The sequence below is a fragment of the Motacilla alba genome, chromosome 5, assembly GCF_015832195.1.
Source record: "Motacilla alba alba isolate MOTALB_02 chromosome 5, Motacilla_alba_V1.0_pri, whole genome shotgun sequence".
In the NCBI taxonomy this organism is placed as follows: domain Eukaryota; kingdom Metazoa; phylum Chordata; class Aves; order Passeriformes; family Motacillidae; genus Motacilla; species Motacilla alba.
The window spans coordinates 16692379-16710167 of record NC_052020.1 but is presented as its reverse complement, the minus strand read 5'-3'; the positions used below and the strand labels follow the sequence as shown (position 1 = coordinate 16710167).

At 36.5% G+C, this 17789-nt stretch overlaps 1 protein-coding gene across 1 annotated transcript in view; it reads left to right on the top strand.

The window, feature by feature from the left end:
* Positions 1-17789, top strand: part of MUC2 (mucin 2, oligomeric mucus/gel-forming) — a 56484-nt gene that overhangs the window by 7645 nt on the left and 31050 nt on the right. The window contains exons 10-30 of the mRNA XM_038138065.1: positions 344-454; positions 1458-1527; positions 1891-2028; positions 2569-2733; positions 3301-3395; positions 4280-4406; positions 5053-5308; positions 6196-6248; positions 6517-6626; positions 7036-7187; positions 7608-7746; positions 8303-8413; positions 8731-8910; positions 9876-10115; positions 11345-11501; positions 12560-12688; positions 14549-14699; positions 15411-15454; positions 16023-16235; positions 16579-16608; positions 16978-17424. Coding sequence (XP_037993993.1) covers positions 344-454; positions 1458-1527; positions 1891-2028; positions 2569-2733; positions 3301-3395; positions 4280-4406; positions 5053-5308; positions 6196-6248; positions 6517-6626; positions 7036-7187; positions 7608-7746; positions 8303-8413; positions 8731-8910; positions 9876-10115; positions 11345-11501; positions 12560-12688; positions 14549-14699; positions 15411-15454; positions 16023-16235; positions 16579-16608; positions 16978-17424 — 3118 coding nt within the window. The remainder of the gene's footprint in view (positions 1-343; positions 455-1457; positions 1528-1890; positions 2029-2568; positions 2734-3300; positions 3396-4279; positions 4407-5052; positions 5309-6195; positions 6249-6516; positions 6627-7035; positions 7188-7607; positions 7747-8302; positions 8414-8730; positions 8911-9875; positions 10116-11344; positions 11502-12559; positions 12689-14548; positions 14700-15410; positions 15455-16022; positions 16236-16578; positions 16609-16977; positions 17425-17789) is intronic.

Genomic DNA, 17789 nt, shown 5'->3' with positions numbered 1-17789 from the left:
GAAGCTGTACTAGAAAATTCAGGATATAGCTGTAATTGCCCTAAGGGGAAGCTGGGGACTTAATGCAATGGATGATTAACTCAGTGAGATAGAAGACTGCCTATGCTGTCTTATTATCCAGTGGAGTCCTTTGTATGTAAGAAATCTAAAGAAAGATAAGAAAAGAGATAGGCAGCTGTTTCACTCATCCCTAAAATATCTGGTGTCTGCTCTTCTAGAGAATGAGGAAACTCTTGTTGAGCTAGGAAAGTTATTGCAACTGATGAATTTAGTCTTTGTTGTGGAAATAATCTCATGAGAGTTTTAATATGACTAATGGACATTTCTTTCCCTGTGATTGTAGGCTACTGCAAATGAGAGTTATGCTCTCCTGGCAGAATTGACTTCCTGTGGCTCCACAGACAAACAGACCTGCTTGAAGAGTGTTGTGCTGTTAGTGGATAACAAAAAGAATGTAAGTGCTGTTCTGTGGATTCTGCTAGATATGGTGAAAATTAACATATTTCCCTTAATGTGGGTGAATACTTTTTTCTTCTGGAGTTATTATTGTGGATAGATAAGGAACCTCAGACAGGCTGACAAACAGCTCAGGTTTCTGCCTCAAGAATTCAAAATAAATCTAAACTTAAGAAAATATGAGATTCAAAACAACTGACATTTCCCCCTCTTCTTTCCTCTGCTCTGTGTGATATGATTTTTCTCACAGAATTCCAGGTGTCTGGAAGGAAGGGTACCTATTCTTCTCCACCTCATAGTTTTTTTCTTCATTCAGATATAATTTTATAGTTCTAGTTGAGTCTTTTTCAGAAGAAATCCTGTCTTTGGTGATACAATCCAACCTTCTCAAATATTCACTTTAGTATTCTCTTCGTTTATGAAAATATATAGACTATCTCTATACATAATTTACTTACATATACACATGATTTTCCTCACATATTTATGGACTTCCATGTCCTTGACAGCATTACTAGAACATAAGAAAATCAAATCAAAATCCAATAGTTTTATGTTTCTCTATGTAGAGTAGCATTTTTGAGGAAGTTTAATAAACTGCTTTCTTACCATGTCAGAATCATATTAACCATCACACAGAAGCTGTAACATATGCTCTAACAAGGAATAAGAACTTCCTAGAGATCCTGAAGACCTAATATTTTCTTCTACTTGCTGAAACCAAAGTGCCCAGTATAAATGAGTTTTGCATTTCATTATTGCCATGAATTCTAGCAGGCAGATGTAAGAGAAACACTGAATAGTAAGACAAAACCTTAGGTGTAATCTATAGGACTGCTGCCATGTTCAATTTTCAGACAGATTTTTCCTTTCAAAAATTTGGAGTTCTAGACAGAGCCTAAATGTGTAAAATGTCCTTGCTGTTAATCTTCTTTGTATTTGTAAAATCTTGGTTTTCCTCAGTCCCTGGAACCTCATTGATTCCATTTGCCTTTACACAGGTGGTGGTTTTCAGATCAGATGGCAGCGTGCTCCTGAATGAGATGACAGTGAATGTGCCTCATGTGTCAGGTAAGGGACACAGCCTTCTATGTCAAGAGTCACACACCTGGCTTCTCATGTAGGGTTGTATTTTCATAGAGGCAAAAGTGGAGGAGGGGTATTTGGCACTTTCCAAACCTGGCTACATGGTGTGGGCATGCCCGTTTGGTTCTGATCCCAGAGACCAGCCTTTATAAGTAATCAACTTGTTAAGTTTGTAAGCATCAGCATCATATCTAGTAGGCCAGTGATTTTTAAAGGAAAAAAGATATTAATTTGATCCTGGTCTCAGAGATTTCATGCTGGGTGATACATGAGAATCTAATAAGAAGTGTTTCTTTTGGCAGCCTGTGTGTATTGGTTCATTACAACAGTTCATGTTTTGTTTTTCAGCCAGCTTCTCAGTATTCAAACCGTCTTCCAACTACTTTGTTGTACAAACTCCTTTTGGGCTTCAGATGCAGATCCAGCTGTTTCGAGTCATGCAGCTGTTTGTGACTGTGGAACAATCACTTAAAGGAAAACTTCAAGGCAAGTGTCTATGCTAACAGGAAGCAAAGTCATGCTGTTTCCCAGCTGATAAATCATGTATTCTTTATAGGAGTGATAACTCATGCTACTTATTGATTCAAGGGGAGAAAACAGAAAGAGTATCAACTGAAGCAAACTAGAAATGTGGTTTTATTTTTTGATATTGAAACGACCTATCACTCTGTTGCCGGTACATAGGTGTTTCTTAGAGTATTCCTTACTTTTGTATTTAGTCTAATTTTATACTATCCACAAAACCAGGTTTTTGGTGTATTTTGTTTCAATATCATCAGAAAGCATAAAAAATTTTGGGTTAGAGTAGTAATCACTTGAAGCACAGATATCTTCATGTTTACTATTCTTGAAGATGTTGAAGATTTAAACCAGGGCTTCTAAAACCACAGTATTTATAGTGTGCATTAAATTGATGTGGAATAATCAGCAGTTTCTAGTGTTCGTGATCACTTGTCCCTATCCTTTGAATTTTCAGTATGAGAATAAGTAATGCTTATGTGAAATTTTTACCTTGTTCTCAAATAGGTCTTTGTGGAAACTTCAACGGAATGGAAGGTGATGACTTTAAAACAACCAGTGGGCTGGTTGAGGCTACAGGATCTGCCTTTGCTAACACGTGGAAAGCTCAGTCCACCTGCACAGACCAGGTAGAAAAGCTGGAAGACCCCTGCAGTCTCAGCATTGAAAGTGGTAAGCACATTAATAATTCAGAGGGCTAGCTTCTGCCAGGATGAGCAGTGTCTGCTGTGCATTACTGTAACAGGCCTGTAAGAGTTGTAGTGTGTCATGGAAGATTTTTTACAGGACTGTAACATTAATAATTAATATCTGCAAGTATGTATACATACAAACACTTCATCAAACTGAAGTGAAAATTTACAGGGTGATTGTAAAAGAATCCTAAGGTGGTAGAATGGGAAAAACAGTCATTAATTTGTACTATCTGCAAAGACAGCTTGTATCTCCTAGCATCATCTCTCCTTATGTTTAACTTAACTTTATGGTCCCCAAAGAGAAAGAGCTGTCACAATTCCATGTGTACAAATTGTAAAAGTACGGTGCAGTTTTTGATTTTGTGATTGCATGTTTCTGAATCAAGGATTAGAAATACATTTGTGAGGATTGCATGTAGTTTCTCCACTCCCCAAAATGCACACAGTTCTCTCATTTGTATTTCTGCACTGCATTTATGCATCAGCATAACTAGGCATGGCACAAGAAGATAAGGAAATGTGATGAATTTCTCTTTTTTTGCAGCAAATTATGCTGAACATTGGTGCTCTTTGCTGAGAAATCCAAAGGGTCCTTTTGCAAGATGTCACATTGCCATTGATCCTTCAGAATACTATAAGGTATTGTAATTTTGCATTCTTTTAGTACTGCAATATTTCAGATGGTTAACAGTAGACATTTATCATTGTTTCAACATTTGAGACATCAATGAGTAACTTGTCCATAAGAGATGCTGAAGTTTCTCCATTGTCTGATTCAAGCAGCATAGCATCCAAAGTATCTCATATGGTGAGATCCTTATGGGCTGCTGCTGAATAAAAATGTACATTTTTTTATCTTGCTTTTTTACTTTTTGTGGCGTGTTTAATGGCTTGGATATTTGGACTGAAAAGAAGACTCAAGAGTTGCAGATGTTTCTAAACTTAAACTGTGCACATTAGTTTCTATAAAGTGGGGGGGAAAATTCCAACTATATATTGGTTGGAATTTATCACCAAATCCTTTTCATGCCAGAGTCCTCATGAATTCTTTTCCTCCATGCTCATCTCTGTTGAGCAGCAATGGAGGAAAGGAATTCTAAAATCATTGCTTATACTTGAAAGTCAGTGTGAGCTCAAATGTTGTAAAGGTCTTTGTAGACCTGGTTAATATTTTGCCTTTATTCTAGTTTTTGTGGGTCTCTGCATTTCTAATTAGTAACTGAGAATGAATGGTATCAATATCCTTTGAAAAATGTGTTCTTAGGGTGCTGACCACTTTTTAAAGGTTCAAGAGGCTTGGCTTAGGTTAGAATAAGCATTGAAATATTTTCATTGTGTATCAAACAAAGCAGCACTTTAAATCTCTGGTCTTTGTCCATTCCTTTCATTGTTCTCTGGTCATGGGAATTAATACAAACAACATCAGGAAAAGCAGACAGGACATTTTGTAGCAATCAAGTTGCAATTGCCCATTGATCTCTTGTGGACTTGTTGACCCTTTTGTTCTTTTTTTTTTTTTTCAGAAATGTAAATATGACACCTGCCTCTGTGAAAACAGTGAAGAATGTTTGTGTGCTGCCCTGTCCTCTTACTCAAGAGCCTGTGCTTTCAAAGGGATCATACTGGGAGACTGGAGAAAGACTGTCTGCAGTAAGTAGTGGAACAGTAATCCCTGGGGAAATAATTAAGCAGGCTCTCTCTGAATTTGGTTTTCAGTGATCTATCTCACTGTTAAGGGATTTGGAGTATCTTAAAAATGTCTAATGGACAAAAAAGAGACAATGCTGATAGTGTTTACTAATTCACGTTATATTCTTCAGATGTAATTTGAAAGTTTTATACTTAAAATTAGAAAGCAATATTTTTAATTTTCATCTTCTTTCCCCAGTCTAGCTAATATAATTCCATTTACTGATGGAATCCCAGCCATCAGGGCTTTTACTGCGCATTTGTTTATCAATGTCTTTGTTTCTGATCATACTTGCTCTACATCAACAGTTCAATATGTTTGAGACTAGCAGTTTACTATGTTGTGCTTACTGTCTGATTATCAGTATGTGAAACAAATAGGGCTATGAAAGTAGAAACTATTAGTAGCAGTTAAAAATAAGTCTTCAACTGGTGAAGTTAGGTTAGGGTTACTTGTGACTTCTGATATTTTTTGTACTTTAATAAGATCTAAGGGAATGTTTTTATCAATATACTTGGCACAGCCAAAGAAACCAAAATGGAAATGTCAAGGCCAAATTGTCCATCCTGCATCCGTTATTTATCAGTTTGGTTTTTCTCCCTTCAGGCAGTGAAGCATCATCTTGCCCAGGAAATCAGGTCTTCCTTTACAACCTTACAATGTGCCAGCAAACCTGTCGCTCCATTGCTGATGGTGAAAAGTATTGCTTGCAAGACTTTGCTCCTGTGGATGGCTGTGGCTGCCCACCCAATACATACTTGGATAACCAGGATAACTGTGTGCCCGTCTCCCAGTGCCCATGTTATTACAAGGGATCATACCTGGAACCTGGGGAGTATTTCTCAAAAGATGGAGAACGCTGGTATGTTTTATTTTGGCTTCTTGTTTGTGAGAAAAAAGCCCTTTAAAAATTGCTTGTTAGGTGTAAGGTGCTTAGGTTTTTTGGTACTTGTACGAGTATTTGTAATGCATTTCACAACATCTTCATGCTGAGCAAAGCATTATTCTGTTGCAATGCAATTTATCAATAATTGAGCAGTGTAGCTTGCTTTGGAGGTGTGAGTACTGGCCTTCACAGATAAATGTTATTCTGAAGCTGGAGTGTTAATAGGGCTTTGTTAAGCAGAACAGTGAAAGGCAGATAAAAGGCCAACTATGTGTTATGTTTGCTTTTCTAGCAGACACAGATTGGTTGTGTTTTCCACTGCAGGAAGGTCCCCTTGATATGTATTCACTGTAACATAGGCTTTTGAAAATAACATTTATGATTCTTTTATATTTTCCCATGGTCTCTGGCAAAACTTTGCTGCCTGAGTCATCAGTGCAAACTGTGAAGTGCCTTTTCTCATCCTGCAGAAGAAGCAAATAGGTCAACAAATTTGTTGCATATAAATTCAGTAGCCATGAAAATACACTGTGTATCCAAATGGAGGCTTTGATTTAAGTTATAATTATTATCTGTGTCATTGCTATCTAATTCATGAGTTGTCATAAAGCATAGTACTAAAGATTAATAGAACAGCTGTCATTCCTTAAAACATAACCTTTCTAAGCATTATGCCTAAAATCTTGCTACACTTTTTCTCTAATGAAATAGAATTCAATAGAATTAACCTTGAAATTTCAGTAGAAATTATGCAGGATATCTTTAATAAATACTCTCAAATTTATATAAACAAGTCCTTAGACTTAAATTGAAGCTATTGAGCTTGCTTTCTTTTGAAATTTCTACTTACTTCACTCTTCTAGTGTTTGCCGAAATGCAAAGATCCAGTGCACTTCAGTGAAAATAAGAATGAAAAGTAAGTGACATTCTATAAAGTAATCAACTAGAATAAAATCCATAGCCAACCTCCTAACCCAACCCTACTTCCCTTTTGAATTCTCCATTTACTTGTTTTGCATGTTTTTTTCTCTTTATGTAAAACAGTAACACATTTTCACTTTGTTCTTTCTTCACTAAGCCTTTTTTTCCATAAGGATAGACTGAGATTTCTGTCTGAGAAACTACCACCTTTCACTAACATTTCTTTTGCCTTGATTGATATAAACCAACAATGTACCTTTCAGGTGAAAAAGAATGTTCTTCTGGCAAGAGATACTTTGACTGCAATGCATTCTCAAAGTGGACTTCACAAACACCTCTACAACTTAGCTGTCATACTCCTCAAACCGATCATGTATGTATTCAACTTTTCTTTATGTCTTGCTTTCTTTATTCTGTATTCTTTACATGACATGGTGCTATACAGCAAATACAGTTGTAACTAGCAGTTTATTTCTCTTTGGTTTAATCTACCCTTTCCCCCCCCCTCCCCATGATAATAATCTGTTGCCATTTTCACAATGGTTTCCCTCTCCTCTTCACTGTGTCTTCAGCAGAGTCATAATATCCAAGCAAAAAAGAATTTGAGTTCTTAGACAAACCAAAACCAAAAGAAAAATATTAGAAACCTAGTAAAAAAGAACCTTATAAAACTAATCAATATTAGGTTGTGTGGTTTTAAATGCAGATTTTAAAGTGTGAAGAAGTGGAATTAAGATGCAGCGCTTTGTCATAGGGTAACCATTTCTCCTTATATCCCTTAGTTCCAGACAGAGTGTGTCTCAGGCTGTGTGTGCCCTGAAGGTCTATTTGATGATGGCAGAGGGGGCTGTGTTAAGCAAAAAGATTGCCCGTGCATCCATAACAATGAGTGGTATTCTTCTGGAGACAAGATAAAAGTGGACTGCAACACCTGGTGGGTTATAAGTGAATACTCTCTTCTAGAATATACTCTATGCAGTATATTCACTGTCATATCTAGGCCTATGTACTAGAGTAGCTAGTAAATAGCTAGCTACAAAAGCTGGAATTATCATCCTTAATGTTTAGGAATACTTATTGCTATCTCAGAAAATACAGATTCTACTGGAAGGATGGGGGTGGTAGTTACCTCTGTTTTCAGTAGGTATTTCTTATTGGGAAAACTCACTCAGTTTTAAAAAATAAATGCTGTCAGATCTAAAGATTGTAGCTCAGGCTTATCAATTGAAGTTGAGGCTTGGATATTTTGCACATTATCCCTTTATATCAGGCAGTTGCTTGGTTTGTTCTGCAGTTTTTCAAACAGCACATTCTTGGTGAGATCTGAAAATTCAACTTCTCTGCTCTCTTCTAGCACCTGCCAGAAAGGGGTTTGGAAATGCACTGATAATGTGTGCTATGGGACTTGTATGATATATGGAAGTGGCCATTATAACACTTTCGATGGGAAATTCTATGACTTTGATGGGAGCTGTGAATATGTGGCTACTCAGGTAATGCTCATCAGCAGGGCTGAAAAGGAATTTGATTACCTTGAAAATCTACTTTACTCTTTGGTTTTGTCATTCCTTATTGCCTGTCATCATTGTTCCCAAGGGGTTCACACATTCTGCCAGGATAAATTGTGTATTTTCAGTGCAGGCAAGCTGTGTGAATGTGGCTTTTCTTTTATTTCAGATACAGATATCGTAAATTACATGTAACAGAACTACATTACAGTGAGAGCTAATTATCATTTGTGAAATAAATCCAAATTCTAAGCTTAGAAACTTGAAACTGTTATTTAAAGCTATATAACTCACTTTGTTTTATTGTCCCACTCTTTTTCCCAGGCTGATACCGTGTTAACTGTTTATGTGTATGCATGGAAGTATGCATATATAGCTATGCATCTGTGAAAATATGTGTGTGTAGGATCTCACATTTGAAGGAGCAGTAACTATTTATACATTGTGAAGATTTAAATGATTGCAATTCTTATGAGATTGAACTGTAATGAAATATTCTACCTAATTTTCTCATGTTCTTTTTTTTTTTCTTTTTCAATAGGACTTCTGCGGTGACAAAAATTCCAGTGGCTCATTCAGTATCATCACAGAGAATGTCCCTTGTGGAACTACAGGAGTCACCTGCTCAAAGGCTATCAAAATGTTCCTAGGGGTGAGTGGTGACAGTCAGTACATATCAGAAATCAAGTATTACCAAAAATGTAATGCTCCAAAGTCATGCCCCTAAAAGCAGCTGTAACAAGCATTAAAACAAGCTGTAACAAGCACTATCAAATTATTCTGTAAAGGTGTAGGTTCTCAAGTGATGAAAATTCTCTCAAACAGAAGTGCTACACCACTACCTGCCATCCTGGAAGTCATCCCAGAGTTTGAGCTACTGGTTTTAGAATGAGTTGCATTGTTACAAGGGTCTAATATTTTGTCTCATCATAGAAGTTAGTGTTACAATACTTCTCTTTTATCTTTCAGAAAACTGAACTGAAATTGGAGAACAAAGAGTACAAAGAAATTCAGCGAGATGTTGGTGATGTTGTGCAGTATTGGAACAGGACAGTCGGCCTGTACCTGGTTATTGAGGCTAGCAATGGTGTGATGCTGATCTGGGACAAGAAGACTACTGTTTTCATCAAGCTGAGGCCTGATTACAAGGTTAGTGCCTGTCTGTCTTCTTCTGAAGTAATCTTGTGAATAGACAAGGAAACATAAAGGAAAATAAATGTTCTTGTATTCTGACTCCATGTCTAATTCCTGTATCCTCTCTGCACTGATGGTCGGCTTGCATTATTACAGTCACAGCTTGCAGAAGTGCTTCTGGGGTTTCTTACAGTATATCACAATGCATTGCACAAAATGCATAGGATATTATTCCAACACTCTTGAGTTTGTGAGTGTTGATAGCCAATCATCCAGAATAATTTAGGAGATGTGGACTGACTGCACATGTGCTTGGAAACCTTCATGCAATCTCAGCCCTGTGTTAAAACCAAACTCCCTGTGCAATGTATGGCCGTGGTTCTGGTTCCTGAAATTCAGCATGCTGAACTGAAGAATATTGAGGCATTGTACAGTGACATACTTTACTTGAGGGGATTGGTGGACCTTAAATAACACTACAAATACTTCACCATTGAGGGCAGATTGATACATTTTCTTTCAAGAAAAACGGGTCCCTGTAATTTCTTTTCCATGAATGCAGAAATCATGATCATTATGTTAGAAACTTTTAATAAAAATGGCTTTGAGCAGAAATTAATTATCTCAGGCTTATATTCATAGGTCAGTTATGATAAATTGAGAATGGAGAATAAATAATTCTTCTCAGCTCTAGAGGCTTGGGCACCCTTTAACATTTTAAGTTGGATATGGAGACAGATATATGGAAATATACTAGATATAAATGATTTCAAGGAGGGAAGACATGGCAGCTGAATAATTTGCTGAGGACAGACAAATAAAAATTTATTTTCTTTAAAAAGGATTTGACAGTAAAGACGAATGTCATCATTTACACAGACAGTAATTTGTCATTTTTCATGTCAATGTTTTGCTGTTACTTTGCTGGAGCCTGTTTCTCATTTCCATGTTATATTTAAAAACTCAATTTTCTTTTCCAGGGCAAAGTGTGTGGTCTGTGTGGCAACTTTGATGACAAGGCAAACAATGACTTTACAACGAGGAGTGGACTGCTGGACAATAATCCCCTGAATTTTGGAAATTCCTGGAAACAATCTCCCATGTGCCCAGATGTCACACAAGAGATTAAGCCCTGTGATCTGAAACCACACCGGAAGTCTTGGGCAGAGAAAGAATGCAGCATCATCCAGAGTGAAGTCTTCAAAATTTGTCACTCCAAGGTTTGTAGAGGACAGTAGGTGGTGGGACAGCATAGTGCATATCTTATAATGCAGAACCAAAAAGACCATCAGAAATGAATGAAGAGATGGTTAAATAGATTGATCTTCAATTATGTCTTGAGTACAGCTGCAGGTGTCAGAACTTTCAAGTGGCTTTAGTCAAAGTAATCTGAGTCTCTGTGGCAGTGAGACTGTGTCAGTGGTGGTGGCAGCCCCAGCTGTAGAAACCCATATTCATCACCACAGTTTCACTGCTGCTACTCTGCAAGTTAGCTTCAAAAATGTATCCTGAACAGGCCTGTGTTTGCTGCAGTTGCACCATCTCTTGTTGAGAGACAGTCAGTATTACAAGTACTGAAGGACCTTGCAATCATCAGATCTATCCCCTGATGGAAATTCCTACTAAACATGAAAGGTGGCTGTTGAAGAGGCTACTACTTCTTGTAGTATTCCATCCACAAAAGGATCTTTTTAGACACCACTGACATCACATAGTTTAGACAGACAGCTGGTGGTACTGTGCCTCCAAATTGTCTCAGCAAACACTGTGACAGCCCACAGCTTCCAGAGTACAGTGCACAGAGAGCACTGTAGAGGTTTATTTCTCCTCTCTTTCCTGATGCATGGTAATAGTAACAACAATTTGTTCTTAACTCACAGTGGAAAACTCACAAACAATTATTAATTTAATTAATTTCTTATCTATTTCCATGTGGTTTACTTCAGCAGCAAAAATCCAGTCTAAGTTTCTCCTCTTGCAGTCTCAAAAAAAAAAAAAAAAAAGCTTTTTTTAATGTGTCATTGGATAAACTCCAAAAACTGATAGGCACAAAATTGCATCCTTCATATTTGCTGTGAATGCAGCCTTTCTGACATTGTTCACCATTTGGTTGGCAAAGCTTGCTGGAAGATCAGCCTTCACTGGCATAAATTCAGCTAGGTTTTGGGAGCACTAAAATGGAACTCTATTAGAAAATGTGAGCACTGCCAAGGACTCTTACTTTGTTTTTTCAGTCGTAGCAACTTATGAAGGAGCTATATTATTTTAAGTCTGTTATTCCCCAAAACATATTGAGCAGCTTCAGGCCTGTAAGTGTTTGTGATTTGGTAACTCTTAGACACAGTCTCATTCCTTCCCAGCTCAATTCTCATATATCAAGAGTTCTCAAACATATTAGTTTGAAAACTAATTTGGAGATGAACTGGAGCATCATTTCTTCCCCTGACAGGTGGACCCACTTCCTTACTATGAGGCTTGTGTTCATGATGCCTGCTCCTGTGACAGCGGTGGGGACTGCGAGTGCTTCTGCTCTGCAGTTGCAGCGTATGCCCAAGAGTGCATCAAGGCTGAGGCCTGTGTTTTCTGGAGAACTCCTGATATCTGCCGTGAGTAACGGATAAACACAGCTGTATCTTTCTAGCTGCTGTCAGAAAGCCAGTCAAATAAATCATTAGTACTGTCACTGCAAGGTCATGCTGACTATTTGGTGAAACCTTTTCTCAGCATATCAGGGAACAAACCAGCTAGTAAATTTGTGTATTTCAACTGTCTTCTGTTCAGCCTGGCTCTCTTCTCTTCTCTTCTCTTCTCTTCTCTTCTCTTCTCTTCTCTTCTCTTCTCTTCTCTTCTCTTCTCTTTCCTCTTTCAGTTGTTAAAATTACTCAGAATTTGATTTTAGAAAACAGTATATAGCACTGCTATGCTTTAGCACTGAACCTAATCAGTGTTATGTATATTAAGCAGTGTTCATTAATGGTGCTGGTACACATACCAGAATATAATAAATTAATGTAAAATAGTATTTAAATTAATATTGCCCAAAAAGCAGTCAAATTTTTGAGATTCTAAGCAGTGGAAACAAATATATTTTAATTTTTAAAATTCATTCAGATTCAGAATTTGGACTAATTGGAGCTTTTAAGTATAAGAAGTCAGTGAAACAAAAATTGTAAGTTTCATTCAGCTCTGATATATAAGTTAATAAAAACTCCTTCCTCTGTCTCTGGTCATCTAAGCTGAATTTAAGTTATATTCATAATGGCTCATATGCTTCCTCTTGGACTTTCAGCCTGTGTGATACAGCAAGATGGAACTACTTTGAATGAAATTGAAAAATATTTAGGAGTTTGCTAGTCGCTACAGAAGAAAAATACTCTCAGAAATGTACCTTTAATTTTAAACTAAAATAATTTTTTAAATAGTTTTTCTTTATGATTTGAAGCATTTTTATCCAGTGGCCTGAATATTTAAAATTTTAGTCTTGGGCACAGTGTTTTGATGTATCCTAAATTTAAGCAGAGTAGCAGAAAGTCCGGGTCTTGTACCTCAAGAGAAATTTGGCCAGCTTAATTTGTAGATTGATGTGGCTTGTACCTTTAAAGGCCTGCTCAGAAGTGAATTCTGGCAACCTTGTTTTTAATCAGCTTCTCTCTTTTCTCATCAGCGATATTCTGTGACTACTACAACCCTCGCAATGAGTGTGACTGGCACTACGAGCCTTGTGGCAGTAATATCACAACCTGCAGGATGATCAATAATGTCAGCACCAACTTTACAGTACCACTGCTGGAAGGTAATAAATTCCTTGCCACTTTATATTGTGTTTTATATAACTTTGTTCAGATATCTTTTAATGATTATGGACTAGTCAGTCAACTTGATGAGATGCTCCTAAATGTTGAGTGTGCCTCCAGTCTTACATAAATGTTTCCTATAATGTAATTTATTATTTATTAACATCAATGGGTGATAGTTACATTGCTGTCAGCCATCTTCTCTGCTTGGATAATATCCTGAAACGTGCATTATTATTACATCATGGTTATTTTGACTCTCATGCAAAAGTATTTCAAAATCAGGAAAATCTTTGATATGGCAAAGAAGCAAGTCACTGATAGTTGGGTATTTTTAACCTTATCATTTTTTATGTACCAGATCATCTCGCCTTTACTAGATTAATATGCAACATTCAGCTACCTTTACACTGGAAAATATCTTTCATAGCAGACACAGTGATGCTGCTTTGTATTTGATTCGTGCTGGAGATTCTGTTTCCTTTGCAGATGGGATATTAGTAGGTGACAGTCCTTGTGGTTGATAACAGAACAGGAATTTCACATTAAAAGGACTGCAATGATCCAAGAATATGAAAGACTTTACAAGTATCTTCTGGTTTACCACATGGTAAAGCTGGAGAAAGAAGCTGTGTTTTTAGCCATAAAGTCTTTTTGGTCTGTACTGGAAGCATTTATCTCCAGTTTAGGGATTGGCAAGAAATGTATTGAGTTTGACTTTGCTTTGAACTGCTAGCAAAAAATTAAAAGGAAAAAATCAAACAAACCAAAACTCAAGAGCAACAGAACAAACCAAACCAAACAAAGCAAAACAAAACAAACAAACAAACAAACAAAAACAAACAAAAAACCCCCCCAAAACCCACCAAAAAACCCTACTAAAAAATCAACTAAAATACCTAACCAAAATATTTTTTAAAAACCCAACAAGCCTCTGTATTTTAAAATAAATTATCTTATATTATTAGATAGATGAGGTTTGGGAAATGTCAGAAGGCAGATTATTATATATCCAATTACATTTCTGAATTATTTTTGTTGTTTGATTTCAATAGAAATATAGAGCACGCCTATTTTTATTAGGATATCTTAAGTGCAGTCTGGCAGTGTAAAGTGATTTTTAAGTACCAGTTAATTACATGGTGCTTTAGTTTAAAGGCTATTTAGAACTCCAGTACAGTAAAAAGAGAACTTCATGTCATTAATAATTGGACTTAATAAGAGGTTATTTGGAGGAAGGACATATAATAATAATAGCAACAACAGAATAATATTTTTAAGTGTATTTACATGAAAAATGGAATGACAACTGACAGTCAAGCCCTTGCAGTAAAGTTTGGATCACTGCCTGTGGGTAAAGAAAAACAGATAAATTATCTGTTTGAGGTAGAGATACCTGGTGTATTCTAGGTATATAAACAAGGCCTAATGTTCCATGAAATGTAGTGAAAAACCCGTTTGTTAGTGAATCTTCTTCCATGTTCCTCACAAAAGTATTATTGATATAGTGATCTATACAAAAATTGGGGTGATTCTTTGTCTTAAAATTACTAGTTGCCCATAGAAATAAGTATGAATTAGGGGTTTCTCCAAGGTATTGAACTAAGAAAAAGAAACTTCACTAGTTTTCTTAAAAAAACTTCTTACTTAATCCTCCTCACACCAGTATTATCAATGAGAACTGTTGAAGTCTTTTGGAAAGACTAATTGTCCACAGTCTGATTTGAATGGGAATTTTTAGATTTCTTTCACTATGCTTGATTCAGTGAGAATAGTTTACCTTCAGAAGGTAACGTATGACTGAGTTAACTTTTTGTACTTTTTCTTCATCCTTATTCTGTTCTACCTGTCATCAATAGGTTGCTACCCCAGATGCCCTAAGGACAAGCCTATTTATAATGAAGAGACAAAGCAATGTGTGACTGAAGATCAATGTGGATGCTATCTCGAGGATGGAACCCATGTACCCCCTGGGCAAGAAGTACCCACAGAAGAGAACTGTACAATATGGTATATAAAAATTACTTGAAGTAATTTAGGAAATAATTAGTGTATGCCAATTCCTTAGTTTACTTTTCTGGCCCTCAAACAAATAGAGATGCAACTTCAGCTGAAGAGCTGGTATATTCTTGCATTTCATAATTTTCCAAAGGCATAATAATCCAGATTTCAGGTTGATAGTGTTATTATAATAAGTGTATTAGCAAATTCATTAATTATACCTGTCAACTGTCATAAATTATATAATGAAACCTCAATGAACTTCTAAAACAACCTTTCAATTCTCACTACTCTTTGGGAAGAGAGGGGCTACTCTGCCTTGCATTCTCACTTAAAACAGGGACTTCAAAATCACTGTAGTCTGAAATACTCTTGCCCTGAAAGAGATAGTGGAGTCCTAACTGTTCATGCTTAGAGTGTTAGCAATGACAGCACTTACACCTCTGGCTCCACATGGTGACCAGAGAATAATCTGATCTAGCTGAAAGTTCACTCTGCCAAACAGTTGTTATCACAGTATTGCAACTCACAATTGAACTGAAAGTGGTGACTTAGTTTGAAAGAAAATGGTAGGCAATACTAGAAAATATACCCAGAAAAACATCCAGTAGTATGAATGAAGATCAAATGACAAATATCTATGTTTCTGTGTTCTTGACTGTGCTAATAGGTGTCATAAAACATCAGCAACATTTTAATTTTTGAAAATTTTTCTTTTAGTGTCTGTGTCCCATCAGGATCCATTGAGTGTAAACCAGTCCCAGGTAAATAATGTTTGGGTTGTTCTGGAAACAGAAAGAAAAGAAAATGCACAGAACTGCTCTGTCTGACTTTACAAAGGCTTAATATTGATTTAGAATAATTCTTTCCTAGTGCTAGTGAAAGTTGTGACTAAATAAAATTTGGCAGCACTTTTGTTGAACCTTGCTGTTAGTACTTCTGGTTAAACCTTTTTCTCATGCCCTTTCAGTCTTTCTCCCCATGTCCCATATCCAAACTAATGGATTTCACTACGAGTTTGCACTTCCTGAACATGCAGTTATTAATATAAAAGTGTCAGATAGTAAATTGCAATTATTATTTCTCTCAGAACATTTTAAAATCTACTTTCTAAGTCTGTACCACCAGGCATTTTATTCAGGACTTGATTAAATATGTTCTAACATTGCTTTAAATGTAAAGATAAATTATCACAATATAGTAGATCTAAACTCCAGGTACAGGTCTGAAAAACATGCATGACTCATGTAAATGCCCTCTTGTCCATAAGTATTTTGCCTCCGCCTCTTACATGGTAGTAGAAAAATTGTACAGTAAAGCTCTTTCTTGCAGGGTGTCCTTGTGTCATCAATGGAACAAGTTATGAAGAGGGTGCTACTGTGGGAGTCGTACAGGATGGCGACACATGTACAAGATACATTTGTGCAGAAAATGGCTCTGTAGTTCCTGGTGAAGTCTATCCTTGTCCAACATCTTCACCTACAACCATTTCAACCTCCTCCCCTCACAGTACTCTTACCACCACCACCACCACCACCACCACAGGTAAATCATCAATACAGATGTAATCTAAAAATGGTTTTCTTTAAGGAAAATGTTTTAAATATAGAATGTACAATTATATGGGATTATAGTTGACACAGATAGAGCAATATTTATGGATTGGTTTATCACTGCACACTAAGAAAGACTTTTAGCATTTTGAGTTGATTTATTTCTCATTAAAGAAATTGTAAGTATAAATGTATAGGGTGCCTTCCTGTTTTTGAAAAAAAAGTTAGCTTTTCAATATCCTAATGGGATAGTATAAATAATGTTAGGAGTGTCAGCAAAAAAGAAATACTATTATATATTTTTGAAATTATAATCTCTTTTTGTTCTATTTCAGTTTCCACAACAAGCCGTCCAGTCACTACAAGTAAGTTATAAATACAAAACAATGTTGTTAAAAATGTCAAAGGAATATTTAAAGGAAGAGTAAATTAAAGACAATCAATACAGAAAAAATATATTTTAAACAAAAATGAATAATTTTTGTTTTATCATTTCAAAAGTGCTGTTAGTATAGAGAGAAGAAGGATATTTAAAGGCTTCAGCTTGGTGATTTTATTTCAATGCAAAACTTCCAGTTTAAAGACATGGAAATACAGAACCAATTTTAGAACTCTTTTCTTTGGAAAGATTACAAATTGCAATGCAGTCCTCTAGTCCGTAATGGAAGAAAATAAACAATGGATCTTCTCAGGATGTTCTCTGTAAAGTCTGAAACCTCTGTCTTTTCTTGCAGCTCCATGCATAGTCACAGAACTAATCTGTGATTGGACTGAGTGGTTTGATGTCAGTAAACCTGAAGAAGGTGGTGGTGACTACGAAACATATGATGAAATAAGAAAACATGGAAACAAAATATGTCCTGCTCCTGAAAAAATTGAATGCAGGGCTAAGGATAAGCCGGATGTGAGCTTAGAAGAACTTGGTCAGAAAGTAGACTGTAATGTTAAATATGGGCTAATCTGTAAAAATGATGAGCAAGATGTAACTATGTGGCCACTTTGCTATAACTATGAAATCAGAGTAAACTGTTGTGAGTGGCAAGAAATTCCTTGTGGGTCTACAAGTACACCTACTATACCTTCAACTTCAACCACCACCCAGACAACAATAAGCACCACCACTACAACCCGGACTCCAACAGAAATGACCACCACGCCCACAGGCATCCATTCCACAACATGTGAGTATACACCATCAGTCCTCACTCCATTAACTTTAACACCTCCAGGTATTTAACTGAAAAACACTCCATGATCTTTGCCTTTGGAGAAATATAGGGCTATTGGCTACTGAAGGTAGGTCACAATCATAGAAAATGTTGGTCTGCAAGAAGTCTTAGGAGAGTTTGGACTTTTAAGTTTCTGCTGGAGACAATATTGCCAGAAGGATCTGTTGTGTGAGAAAAGAGTGGGCCATGCTTCAAACTCCTGTTGCTAGAGGCATTATCTGGGTGGGGCTGCACAGGCTTCCTTCTTCAGCCTGACATGGTCTTGCTGATTTTGTGAGAAGCACTTTCCAGCATTATGCCTAATCTCTTCACTAGGA